We start from the raw sequence: 13,374 nt of genomic DNA, 5'->3' as shown, positions 1-13,374 counted from the left end.
CATACTGAATTTTCATTAACAAAAATAAACTAAATTGATGTTTTGTTATTTAGAAGCAGCGATGAAGCGAGTCTCGTTATCCATTGATTCTTTGCACAAAGTAAAATATTCCCCTTCAATTTGAATTTCAAGCAAAGAAATTATTAATTTCAGTGCATCTACATGACTCGTATCTTTTTCTGTTTCATAATGTCTTCTTCGGATAGCACTGCTGTAATAGTTAAAATATTGCAGTAATAGTATTTAATCATTATGTATGGCTGGGAACAGAGCAGTGTACGTACGAACAGAAGGCAATTGAATATNACTGCACAGTTTGTGTTTCTTAATAAGCCTGGGAGTGCAAAGCTGAAGTAGAACAGAATCTTGAACACAGCGATAAGCACTCAAGGAATTCCTTATTTGAGCCTGAAGAGAATTAAAACGGTTGCGGTTGAAATTGGTTATCAATTGCGTTCAGAGTCTGAGAAAAAATAAACTTGTGAACGTTGAAATAATGTGATCTTGACCTGTTGACATATTTCGCTCGGCGAAATTTTGAGGTTTATTTGTTAGAATTGAAGTATAGCCTCGCTGAAAAACATGGACTCAAAACAGGAATTGCTGTTCTTTTAGAGTTCCATTGTACTCTTCTGAATTTGCTTTGTTCTGGCTTCCTTATTTTGTAAATAAAATTTTAGTCTTATAGATCTTAAACCGGTCTTGCTGTGAGACTACATTGTTGTGGTGCAAGTCCATACGGATTGGAATGTACAACTTGGTAGTTAACTACAGAAGTTGATTTCGGAGTCCTGTCTTATGATGGAGCCCAAGGGGAAGAGGTCTTGTCAGTTTGGGAGATGGACTCGGTCAGATTAGTTAGCCACTTATTTAATGCTGATTGTTCAGCAAATTGTTATTATGAAAACGTCGGTGAGCCTGTGAAGGACTCTTCTTGTCCCTTGTATCGCTTCCACGAATAGTCGGAATCTTCTGGCCTGGCCTTGGCGCCCATGAGCCAGTGAACGGCGTCGTGATACCCACACTGAAAGTCAAAATGAGGACTGGTTTCCTTTGCTTAGAATCCAATTGACCTTAAATAGAAACTTTCACCATATGTACAAGATGTAGATTACGTAGCAGGTAAATACAAATGACTTCATCATCGACGGCCAACTGCGTTGCAAGCTCAGCGTTTTTACGTTTTTACTTTCCCTACTGCGGCTATAGGGTCAGTGAATCCCTATGATTCTAATATACCGACAGCAGGAACCGTCTGCAGTATAGCTGAAATTGTCAGTATAACTGTCATGAGGCATCAATACTGGACCCATCGTAAATAGCGTCCCTTGGGTTCGTGCCTTCCAGAATATGCGAATAATTTTATTTGGTTCTTTTCTGATGTAATTTTCTCGTATCTTTGCTCTTACACCAAAACATTTATCTCTTTTCGGTATGTGTCTGTTACAAACATTTCCTGCCGACTTCGTGAAATTTATTAATATAACCTTGTGTCAAGGTGTGAGTTTGCTAGCCTACCCCTTTTTAATTCACTTTATAACGGGTGAAGATTGGAAACAAGCAGAAACACATTTTTTGTTTTCGATGTTTACCAACATGATGGATTAGTCACACGCATTCTAATCGAACTAAGAATCGAGTTTCGTAGAAAGGCGGGAAATAATATTGAACCGGACTGTGATTGTTCTTCTATTTCTTAAATATATAAGGGTTTGTTGTTTTATTGTAAATAATGTCAGATGTGAGTTGCAGTGTTATTGAACTTGTTGATCCTAGGAAAGGTCAGATTCAGGTACGGTTGAAATTAGCGATATTTCATGAATTATAATAATGTTCCATTTTGGTAATCTCCATGTTTGCAGTAGACAGAATGGTTCGTATGGCACTGTAGGTTAGTGTTGGACCGGTTTCTAAGCAACGGAAGTTATATTGTAAAAGTTGTGTGCGTGCCAGCATTTACTACTTTAAGATTTTGAACTATTATTTCTTCTTGCCTATTATGGAGTTCAGTTACGACGAGAATTTGGATGAAAATTCGTTTTTTCAAATTCTGAAAGCTGATCATAATGATCTGTTTCTGAAAGCTACACTGGAAGGTTGGGTTATATGCGTCCCTCGGTCAGGGTCGTTGCCGAAATATACGCTTACTGATGAGGACTTCTTCAGCCACATTCTTATTCCAAGTGATGAACTGCCAGAAAGTCATTTTAGGACGCTAAACGGTAAGGATGTGAAGATGTCAAACAAGTTAATAATTGTGGAACAGACCGATATTTCCCGACCATATAGTACACACATTCTGTTTGAAGAAACATTTTATACAAATGACCTTTTGAAGTACAAAGTTTTGTGTGTAGAAAGCCCTCTGGAAAGACACACAGACTTCAGTTGTGCACAGAATGATGAAACAAGAATTGTAACTGTCCGTACTTTGCGAGACTGTATAGACCTTCTGTGGACACAGAGTGCTGGAAGAGAAGTATTGGAAAAGATGGATGAAGTAATTCTAAATTTTCTTTCTCTTAACAGCAGTCTTGAACTAGAACCTCTTCAAGTTCAGAAGGATCTTGTTGGAGCGTTATATGTGTCATGCTTGCAGATAGCATTAAAAGATGCTCGTCTTCGAGAAAAAACTGGTGAAGATAAACATCTGTTAGAAAATATTAAACTTTCAGTTGAAACATATGTTCACCATACAATTTATAAGAAGCTCATAAAAGGTATAACAGCCTGCACTGCTTATGATGACGCATCTCTAAATAAAGTTGTGCGTAACCTCTCTGATATTCAGTTACGAGATCTTGAAGTGAGATCTGATTTGTACGAGACAGTTCCAAGAGCTAAGCAAGAATTAGCAAGAATAGAAGGCTATAGTACTGTTCTTGGGAAGATCGGTTGCTTGAGACGAGTGATAGCATCCATTTCAAAGTCAAATCCTGATGTCAGTGGTAGAGAGAGGATGAGTGGAAATCTTATTACTGCAGATGATTTATTGCCATTGATTGTGTTTCTTATAATTAAAACAAATCTTCCCAACTGGGTTGCTCATCTGACATATATGAAGCAGTTCCGGTTTTCTTCCTGTTATGCTTGTCATGTCGATGAATACAGTTTCCTTATTACCACGCTCGAAGCTGCAATTGAGCACATAAAGTCTGGCATTCTTCTTGGCTCTTCAGTTCCTGAAGCACAGTACGTTTATGAAAGTCAAAGTAACGAAGATGGCTGTAATACATTGGGTATGAAAAATACAAAAATGAATAAAAATGGAAGGTTAGCGACAGTTGAAACATCTTGTGTAACACACTTCTTTGATCAAATTAGGTTGGGCAATATTGAAAAAGTTAAGGAAATACTGTCAAAAAATCAGAAATGTCCTGGCAACAGATCAGTAAGCAGTAACGAGGACTTGCTTCCTCATCTTTGTCATCCTCTGTGTTCCTGCGACAAATGTGAAAGTCTACTTAATAAACGTCTTTGTGATACAACTCCCACAATTAATTCATGTGATGATAAAGGCTTTACTGCTCTTCATGTTGCCTGTCTCTTTGGTCGTCCCCTTATTGTGGACGAGCTGCTTTGCTCTGGATCAAATATAAATGCTTTAGACTACAGTGGCTCAACTCCCCTTCACTACACAGCAGCAAAAGGTCATCAGAATGCATTACTTCTGCTACTTCATTCAGGAGCTGTAATTAGTATTTGTGACAATGATGGCAATACTCCCCTTCATCTAGCCTCCAACAATGGCCATGAAGTGTGTGTCAAAGCGTTGTTATACTTTGCAGAACATACAGGCTCAAAATTGGACGTGAACTCTCAAAATACCAATGGTGATACGCCTCTTCATCGTGCAGCACGATGGGGATATGAGAGTATAGTGCAGATATTATTGGAGTATGGAGGACGTCCAGATGTGAAAAATAAACGTCATCTAACACCGATGGACATTGCTCACAACCTTCACGTTTCAAAATTGCTCATTAATATGAATAAAACTCTCTGTAATGTAAAGTCTGAGACATGTCACAAGGAATTAAAAAATTGTTCAGATGAAGTGTACGTTGATATTGTAGCTGGTACTAAACCAACATTAGATTTCATGGATGATAGCATAAAGTCATCAAATGGGCTTGGGAATAAACCAAGGAAGAAACAACATGGTATTCACCCTCAGTCAACAGAACAAATGAAGAAAGTGGAGAGACTGTTGCAGGCAATTGCATATGGTGACATAAGATTAGCGTGTTTTTATTTGGGTTTGGATGGTCCTGTTTCAGCTTCAAACAGTTGTGAAGTGCATCTGCCATCAAATGTCAAATCTCTTTGCCATCCATTGTGCACTTGTGAGAAATGCAAGCCGGATGACAGTGATCTTTTTGAGGATGACATAAAGCTAGATAAAGACATTTTAAATATCAACATTTGTAATTCTGATGGTTTTACTCCTTTGCACATAGCATCAATGCAGGGACATGTTGATATGATGAGGCTTCTGCTTGATGCCGGTGCTGGGATCAATGTTGTGACTGGAACGAAAGGTGCGACCCCACTGCATCTTGCCTGTCAAAATCAGTGTATCCAAGCTGCAAAACTTCTGCTTGAGTCTGGGGACTGCGATCCTGATATTCAAGATTCTGGAGGGAATACAGCGTTGCATTGTGCGAGTTTCACAGGAAACTCGAGATTAGTAGAACTGATTCTGAAACATAGTCCTATTCTGGATATCAGAAATTCCAATGGTAAAACACCACTGGATGAAGCGGAGGAAAAGAAGTCACTGGCAGTTGTACACCTACTCAGGGATGAAAAACCCAGCATTTCCCTTCCTTGGGAAGAAAAGGAAGAAGCATAAGTTTGACAGCTACTTACTCTAGCCTTGTCTTTAAACACTGGTAACTTCCATAAGATAAACTTACAGAAAAGGGTAGCACTTTAATTAAAATAATGTTCTTTGATGCATAGTTTTGCTGCTCTTGCTGGATGGTGAAATGTAAGAAAACAGTATAATTATTTGAGTTTAACATCACTACTGTTATATTGTACAATGTGAAAGTATCAGAGTAGGAAACTAAAATAAAAACTGATTACCATATTTAAGATATTTTGAAATGCGCCGATTCAAGTGTCATTAGCTACTTTGACACCTGTAAAATGGTAATTGGATGAAAGTTGAAATAATACAATTATTGGGCTGTGTATGTACCTAGACAAAACATTTTAGATAATTCTGATTTTGATGTATTTACTTTTACGTCTTTGAATTTTGTATGGACAGAATCAGGTTATATGGTAAAGTGTTAATACAGCAATACTGAATGTGTTTTTTCTAAAAAAGCAAAAATGTAATAACTCATTCCAGGTGGTTTATACCATTATATGCATATTTCCATAATAATAATACTGAGATTGTTTTCTATGAGAAATATAATTTATGCCCTCTTATTAAGTTAAACAACATAACTATCTTCACTGAACTTGTTCCTCAAGAGCTAACAGACATATATAATATTGTTAAAAATATTCCTTGCATGCAGTGTTGTTTCCTCCCCCCATACTCAAAAAAAATGTTGTTTTTTCTAGTAATTACCTGTTTTATGGAGCCCATGTTCATTACTATAGAAGCCCACTGTAGGGTTCAGCTCTAAGAAGCCCATAACTAACATTTTCAAGACTTGAATTTACCTGCAGTTATTATTCAGTGGTACATGATAAATCTGGACAGAAATCAAGCTTCTTAATAATGCCCATTAATGGTGAAGTAGTTGTCGCATTATTTGAAGTTTTGTGGCTGTGACTATAAACATTAATAACTAGTGGGATGCCAAGGCCAGCACTGAAGATGGTGGCAGTATGTTCCTCGGAAACAGCTGTAATGATTATTGGCACTGCCAACCGCCTTCAGAAGAACACGAGTGCTACAACACAGCTGACCCAGCTTAATTCTCCATACAGCGGTATACAATCCAAACTTACACTGTCATCTCTTGAATTCCAGAAAGTGGAGATGGTTTCGCTTGGTGGCATTTGTGTAATAATCAGATAAATGAATTGTGATTTGATATAGAAGTTAGTGTAGCCATAATGCTGTAGGTCTGTATTTGTAATGTGCCTTGTTCAAATCTTGTCTGAAACACTGACTATCCTGACTGTGCTTGTTCATGGTTTTCCTCAGGCCCTCCAGATAATTGTTAGGATAGTACCTCAACTACACCATGACTGTTCCCTTCCATATAGATGCCAGTTTATCAATCACCCTGTCATTCAATCCTATATCATCTAGATATTGACAATGAAAACAAAACCACAAAATAATTTGAAAGTTCCGAGAAATGTGTGTTTCTTTCTGATTGAGGAATGTTGCCAAAGTGTGGAGTTGAACCTGTAGCTTTCTGCTTTCTTGTCCATTTCCTCTTCCAAGCAGATGTGAAACAAAACTGAGGATCTCCATGGAGCACAAGTTTTTTAGGTTCATTATTGTGCTTGAAGAGCTTGCCACTGGAACCTATCCTAAGCCAGATAGGTCTAGCCCACATTGCCCAACCCTGTTTCTTTAAGATACATTTTAATATGATGCTACTGCTGATTCCCAAGCCTCCTAAGTGGGGTCCTTAAAATTTTCTGACCAAATTTTTTATACACATTCATTATTTCATATAAATGGAAACAGGCAAGTAATATCTTTATGCACCTTACCTACTGATAAGAAGTATGTTGTAGGTTTGATTCCTAGCCTGGGGGAGCAGTTTTCAGTTGAGTTATGGGCATACTGTAATTAAATAATCATAATAGAAGGGCATCTGAACTATAGAAATTAATTTTTAAAAAATAATGTTTTCAGAACATTTTTCAAACTGATATGTTAATAGTACCTGATGACTTTCATTTAATTGTGCTGGTTTATTTACAGTTTTGATTCTTACATTCCATATTTTGTGTGTTTATTGTAATGGCTGCTCTAGTACTGTCAGGGATGTGAAAATTCACATTTCATGAATGAGTGAATTTTTAATTGCCTAGCAGAAGACAAGTGAGAAATTGAAGATTGTTTAATGACAGACTTCTTTGACCAGGGAAGAGATTTTCAGCCCCAAATCACAAACCAAATTGTACAGTTACTGCCTCCCACATTGAGACACCTTCATGGTTGTTATTTGGTTTTTGGTAAACAGCACTGCATTGGGACAATTTTCTCATGTTTCTTGTCTTTCTGTGACACTTATCCATACTAAAGAATCTTCTGTGACTGCATTATTAACTGATAAGATTATGAGCATACATAAAAAGGGGTCTCTGGTTTTAATATTTGCTGTTTCTTTCATGTGTTGGCCCTCAATTAAGAATGCAGTAGTCTGAAGAAAAAAATACTTGTTATGTATATTATTCTAGTCAGTAATAACACTTTGTTTCTTAAGACTGCTTTCTTCACTTTGTTTCTTATTTACATGTGCTTCAAAATATAAAGGAGCTTAAGTTTTTCAGGCTGTGGAATATAAATCTTCATTTTGTGGACATACAATTCACGGATTTTCATGTTAAACACAGGAACGATTAATAACCTTTCCAGTGTGTGTAATAAACTTAAGCAAAAGCATATTGTAACATGCTAAGCATGGAATCCTTCCTACCTTGCACAGCCGTTCTCTTTTCAGTAGTGTGTTTTATTGCATACTATACTCAGCATTAGAATTTGAGGCATTTGTTCTGAGACCTACTAATCAGGGCCTAAACCATTAGATTTCTTTAAAATTTGATGTTGGATACTTTCACTAAAAGTGTAAAGTTGTTCTTCCTTGTACTGAAGTGACTTACCATTTTAGAAGTAGAGGGAAATGGAGGTATAGCTCTGTGAACAAAATTGTAATTCCTCAACTTTTAGCTTCTTCTGTATATGAACCTGAAGACTAAGAAGACTGAATAGGTGATTTTCATTGTTGGTTCTGTGCACATCAAGAAAAAGAAATCTACAAGGCTAAGTCAATAAGTAAGTCACAAATGGATATAGAACTTAAATAAGAGTACTGATTTGAAAAATGCTTTTATTTCTCAACAATTTCTCCCTGTATATTGAGGCACTTGTCCCATCATTTCACAAGCTCCTGAAAACCACCAGCATTAATTTCTTTGGGCTGCTGTCAGAACCAGGCATGTTCATGTGGCATGGCCTACCTCATAATGCAAGACAGGTTAGGTTTTCACAAAGTCTGTGCACGATGGGTGCCGTGCATGCTGACCGCACAACACAAAATGCAAAGAATGGGTCTAGCCATGCCATGTGAACATGCCTGGTTCCGACAGCAGCCCAAATAATTTTATTCTGCTGGTTTTCAGGGGCTTGTGAAACAATGGGACAGATGCCTCAATGTACAGGGAGATTATGTTGAGAAATAAAAGCAGTTTTCAAATCAGTACTCTCATTTGTTTAAGTTCTATATCCATTTGTAACTTATTTATTGACTTACGTACATTATTAACAACTTTCACTGTGACATATCTTAACAGAAGAACTGAATTGTGTTTACTGAATTTGGATTCTTGCAGGAAAATCAGTTAATATGTGGAAGACATATTGATTGTCTTTAAGATGTGCAGTATGCTATAGTGCAGTATAGTAGCTAATTAAAAAAAAAAGCTATCCCTGTAACAGGCCATGGAGGCTCGTAGTGTTGTGAGATGTTGATGAGACTCATTTATGTTAGAGGCTGAGCCAACCTCATGGCCATAGTGCAGCTGGAAGGATTAGATAAATCAAATTTTGAGAATGTATTTTTCTCCAGCTTTATTTGCTTAAGAATATGTAATAGGTGCAGCGATAATATAGAATCATTGAAGTATGGAAGGACGTTTTGTATAAAATATTCAAAATGGTAAATCCATTATGGTCTGTATTTCTATTTAGAATTACTGATATTAAATATGAATAATTTTCATTACTTGGCAATGTTATGTTTTATATGTTTAAAATAAATATAATTTGTGAAAATGAAAAATTCTATAGAGAATAATTAAAGAAGCATTATTTTCTGTGGAGTTATTTGTCCCATCCCTCATTTCTTCTTTTAAAATTAGAATGCAATAATGGGAAAATCTTCCCCCCCCCATACATTTATGTACCTATTTTATATACCACCATGAATGGCTGCAGATATCCTAAGTGAATAAGAAGAGAGCTAAGAATATTTTTATGTTAAAAGTGAAATATTTGTGCATTAAATTTAATTTGTTTCATTCTGGTCTTTCACACTAACAGTATCATAAAAGTTTAAACTATTTAACCTCTTATGATATTTTTGCATTGTTTAATTTCACACATTTTAGGTTTATTGTTGAAGTGTAGTTCTTTATCACTGTTCCATTGCTGAGGAAGATATCTGGACATAGGAAAGAGGACGTAAAGAAGTACAGAAATTTATATATAACAAGGAGATCCATATTCTCTTCACTTAACATAACCATTTTTGTCCTCTGTTGGAAGGCTTCCAATATCATAATTTTCTTATACAGGTCAACTGTTGGACACCTCTGTCACAACCCAAGAATTACTGCCACATTAAGATTCAGTGCTGAGAGTTATATCTTACATTGTTTGACATATCTTCCAGTAGTTCTTGTACAGGAACAACATATGGTAGGAGTTTTATGTTATCCAAAATCAAAATGCCTGTTTTTGATTTTCATAAGCTAATTTTGTAGTTGATAAGTTGATAATGAAAATTATGGGAAAGGGTTAGTATTTTGAGGGTGATAAAGTCAAGAAGTATGAGATAGGATGCCCTGTAACATGCATAGGGGACATCAGAAATATGTATAAACTTTCAGTTTGAGAAAATCATAGAACAAGAGCTGCTGGAAGATAGAGGGGTGATACTGAAATAGATTTTGGTGAAAATTGTAGATTAAATTAAACTGTGAATAAGTTGATGAACACACACATTCTATAAATACAAGACATTTTTTGCCAGGCTAAATAATTACCAACTTTACAAGTTTGTACATGGAATTATTTGTATTCTATTTCACTAAGCTTGTGGCTGAACCAGCCACTGTCAATTGGTCTAAATCCCAAAAGTAACTGGTGATAATAGATAAAATGCTAATGGGCGCAGTAATAATATATCATCATCATCACTGGCATGACAGCCCTTTGTGAGCCCTGGCCTTCCTCAGGATTGCTCGCAATTCTTCTCTATTCGATGCTACATTCCTCCAGTTCTTTACACCCAAAATTCTTTATGTCCTGCCACACACATTCTTCCCATCTTAACCTTGGTCTTCCCACTCTTCTATTTCCTTCCGGTAATAATATTTACCTTTAAGAAATTTGATTTCAGATAATTTTGGGTCCAATGTTTTCTGGAAAGACTACAGAATTGATACGGAGATTGAGACGTTACCAGATAGCAAAGTGCAAGTGTCTTGTTGTGAGATATGCAAATGATGATCGTTACAGTGAGAGTGACATTGTTAGTCACGATCAGCAGTCATTGGCAGCTGTTTCTGCAAGACAGATCAGAGATATCAAATTCAAGGCTCTAGAGTATGATGTTATTGGTATTGATGAAGGCCAGTTTGTAAGTAGCATACTGTTCCTTTCGCATGCAGAGCATATTTTGACTAGAAATTTAAAGTTTCATTCTGTGTATTTCGTTGGTGCACATTGATTTTATGCTGAAGAATAATTTGCATACTTCAGCAAACAGCCAAAGCAATTTCCTGCTAATGACGACTGTTTTCTATGTGACACTTTTATTCCGAAACAAGCAGCATTGAATCATGGAACTTAATCTTGAAAAATCCAACAAATCTTATATGTAGGCATGAGAACTGTACTGTTATTTTTCAGTATAATGAAGTTTCATGATTCTGTTTCTGTAGGATGCAGTTTTTAGTACGATTTTATTTATGGAGGTGGTTTCTTTGGGATACAGAAGAATAAAATTGAATCTGAGATTTTTTAGTTTTGCAACCAAAATATAATTCATAGACAGTTAAAAAGTAAAAGAACCAAAGGTTTATTTATTCTATCATGCCGTGATGTTTCCATGTTTAAACTGAGCATGTTTGTGTGACAATTATGCTCTGTATTTGATTCAGGAAAGAAGGTAAAATGTAAGGTAAAGTTTTCCCTGTGCATAATTAATTAAGTGACACACCATGAAGATGTGAGAGAGAGGGGAGGTGTAGCTCCATCGTTTTTAACCTTGTCACTAAATGTAGGTGAGTAGTCAGCTTCACATCCTGGCTACTTTACCCCTATGAAAGATTCCTTAGTATCCGTTAGTTACGTCAGGTGGACCCCAGGAGCAATCTGAATTCTGTGGAGTAGAGAATAATCCCTTGCCCCTGCCAGGAATCAAATGGTGGTCACCCAGCCTGTAGCCTATCAATCAGTCAGTTTATTTGTTTGTTGCATAGCCTATTGCTATACACTGAGTCAGATGTCCCAGCTCTTCACTTAATTGAAATTTAATTGAAGTTACCCATTATATTGGCCAAGAACTGCGTTGTTTTCCTCATTCTCTTCAGGTGAATAATGTAAAAATAATAAAAAAAAAAGAGAGAGCCCTCCTTTTGTATTGTCGGATGCTCAGGTATTATCATATCCCCCATCTCATTTTGTACCATATAACTTCAGCAGTTGATTCATTGTCTTCAGATAACCTGAGTAATATGTCTTCATTTAAGTTGCATATTGTAATTTTGATTTGCTGAATGTTAAAAGTAAGTATTATTCTTTCTGACCATTTAAGTAACTCGTTTTCTTTTTTCCATTTCAGTTCCCTGATATAGTGGAGTGCTGTGAAAGTCTGGCAAACCTTGGGAAGGTTATGATTGTGGCAGCACTTGATGGCACATTTCAACGAGCTGGATTTGGGGATATTCTGAATCTTATACCTTTGGCCGAAAATGTGGTGAAACTTAGTGCTGTCTGCATGCTATGCTTTGGGAACGCTGCTTTTACAAAGAGGATTGGCAATGAAATGAAGGTAACTAAAAGTAAAGGTATCCCCTTAACAGGCCTTGGAAGCCCATAGGGTCATGAGATGTTGAGGCTCCCACATTTTCTCTAGACAATTGGCCCACAGTTGGCGGTAAGGTTGTCAGCATTACACGCTGTCCACCCTTTATCCCCAGGAAGATTCCTGGTATTCATTTCTGTTAGAGACTGAGTTCGCCCCAGGGCAATAGTGCGGCTGGAAGGTTTAGGTCAATTGAAAAAAATCCACCTCATTGGGATTCGATCCCGCAACCTTCAGCTTGTAGCATAGTGCCTGAACCAACTATGCTGTTGCATGCCCACTAATTGAAGGTAAGTAGAGCTATTTAGAATTCAGTGCTATGATGGCTGTTACAGGTTATCAGATCTGTGTGTCATAGCTTACTCTCCTTCCTTAAAATAAAAAGAAAAATGGGCTCATGAGAATATCACGCCATATTTGTGTGCACCTAAAATTCACCTTTGAACCACTTGACTTAATTTTACAAAATTTGGTATGAATATGGTGTCATTAGAGGTCATCCCAACACCATGCTTTTTAATTTTTAATCAATACATGGCAGACACACAAACTTGTGAGGTGGCAGTGACACCAGTACCCCTTTCTTTATGGCCCTGAAATGATGTATGATAATAGATCTTAGAAAATGTGCAGTAATTGTTAGAGTAATACTTTTGTAGAATGTGAAATAACATGGTGCAAACATTTTTTGTATTCTCTCTTACTAGTTGGAGGTGATTGGTGGTACAGATAAATACATGGCTGTCTGTCGAAAGTGCCATCTTAAACCTGCCATGTCAAGATCCCCACTGAAGGAAGTGGATAATCAGATCTCAGGAAGCATGGAAGTTGACTGTGGGAAGTCACCCAATAAATCATTTCAGGAGACGGCAATATCTGTCTATAACTGAACCATCTTATGCCTTATTTGTCCTGCAGAAGCAGTATTGATTGAATTTGCTTACATATCTGTTATGAACAGATGAGCTAATTATGTAAGAAATTTTGTAGAAGTGTAAAGATAAAGATAAGCATATAATTAGAAAATATGGAAAAGAAATAATGAACTTCTGGTCTGTATTATTGGGCAAAAGCAGATTTATAACAGGCCCACATCTCTTGCCATTCGGAATGGCTATTGAGTGGATGACGCAATTACGTGTCAAAAAAAGAGACAGAGGAAAATAATAATAAATCAGTGTAACATAAGGTAACATGTTAAGAGAATGTGAAATAACAGAAATGTTTAGTTGTTCCCAGAAGTGATAAAGAATTTAGTGAAACTTCATATACAGGGTGTCCCAGGAGGAAAGCTCAATATTCTGGGAAGTCATAGTATCAGCCATTCTAAGCAAAAAAATGTATATGTACGCAT

The 13,374-nt window shown here is 36.6% G+C and overlaps 2 protein-coding genes across 2 annotated transcripts; both read left to right on the top strand.

Moving 5' to 3' along the window:
* Positions 1-1,630: 1,630 nt before the first annotated feature.
* On the top strand, positions 1,631-13,333 carry LOC117282015 (thymidine kinase, cytosolic-like). Its single transcript, XM_023858811.2, has 4 exons — positions 1,631-1,792; positions 10,332-10,571; positions 11,778-11,987; positions 12,728-13,333. Exons 1-4 carry the CDS (start codon positions 1,733-1,735, stop codon positions 12,908-12,910), a joined length of 693 nt encoding a protein of 230 aa, XP_023714579.1. The 5' UTR covers positions 1,631-1,732; the 3' UTR covers positions 12,911-13,333.
* On the top strand, positions 1,837-8,022 carry LOC111868285 (ankyrin repeat domain-containing protein 27). Its single transcript, XM_023858810.2, has one exon. It carries the CDS (start codon positions 2,000-2,002, stop codon positions 4,853-4,855), a length of 2,856 nt encoding a protein of 951 aa, XP_023714578.1. The 5' UTR covers positions 1,837-1,999; the 3' UTR covers positions 4,856-8,022.
* Positions 13,334-13,374: the final 41 nt, after the last annotated feature.

Source organism: Cryptotermes secundus, unplaced genomic scaffold (assembly GCF_002891405.2).
Source record: "Cryptotermes secundus unplaced genomic scaffold, Csec_1.0 scaffold1003, whole genome shotgun sequence".
In the NCBI taxonomy this organism is placed as follows: Eukaryota; Metazoa; Arthropoda; class Insecta; order Blattodea; family Kalotermitidae; genus Cryptotermes; species Cryptotermes secundus.
Note: the sequence above shows the minus strand (reverse complement) of the source record. Positions and strands in the feature narration are given on the sequence as shown.

What these genes read in the sequence shown, in the direction of transcription:
- LOC117282015 (XM_023858811.2), top strand. Translation starts at nt 1,733, where the DNA reads ATGTCAGATGTGAGTTGCAGTGTTATTGAACTTGTTGATCCTAGGAAA. An exon ending in GTATTGATGAAGGCCAGTTT is followed by an intron (nt 10,572 to 11,777) that starts GTAAGTAGCATA and finishes TTTCCATTTCAG; the next exon opens with TTCCCTGATATAGTGGAGTG. An exon ending in GGATTGGCAATGAAATGAAG is followed by an intron (nt 11,988 to 12,727) that starts GTAACTAAAAGT and finishes CTCTCTTACTAG; the next exon opens with TTGGAGGTGATTGGTGGTAC.
- LOC111868285 (XM_023858810.2), top strand. Translation starts at nt 2,000, where the DNA reads ATGGAGTTCAGTTACGACGAGAATTTGGATGAAAATTCGTTTTTTCAA.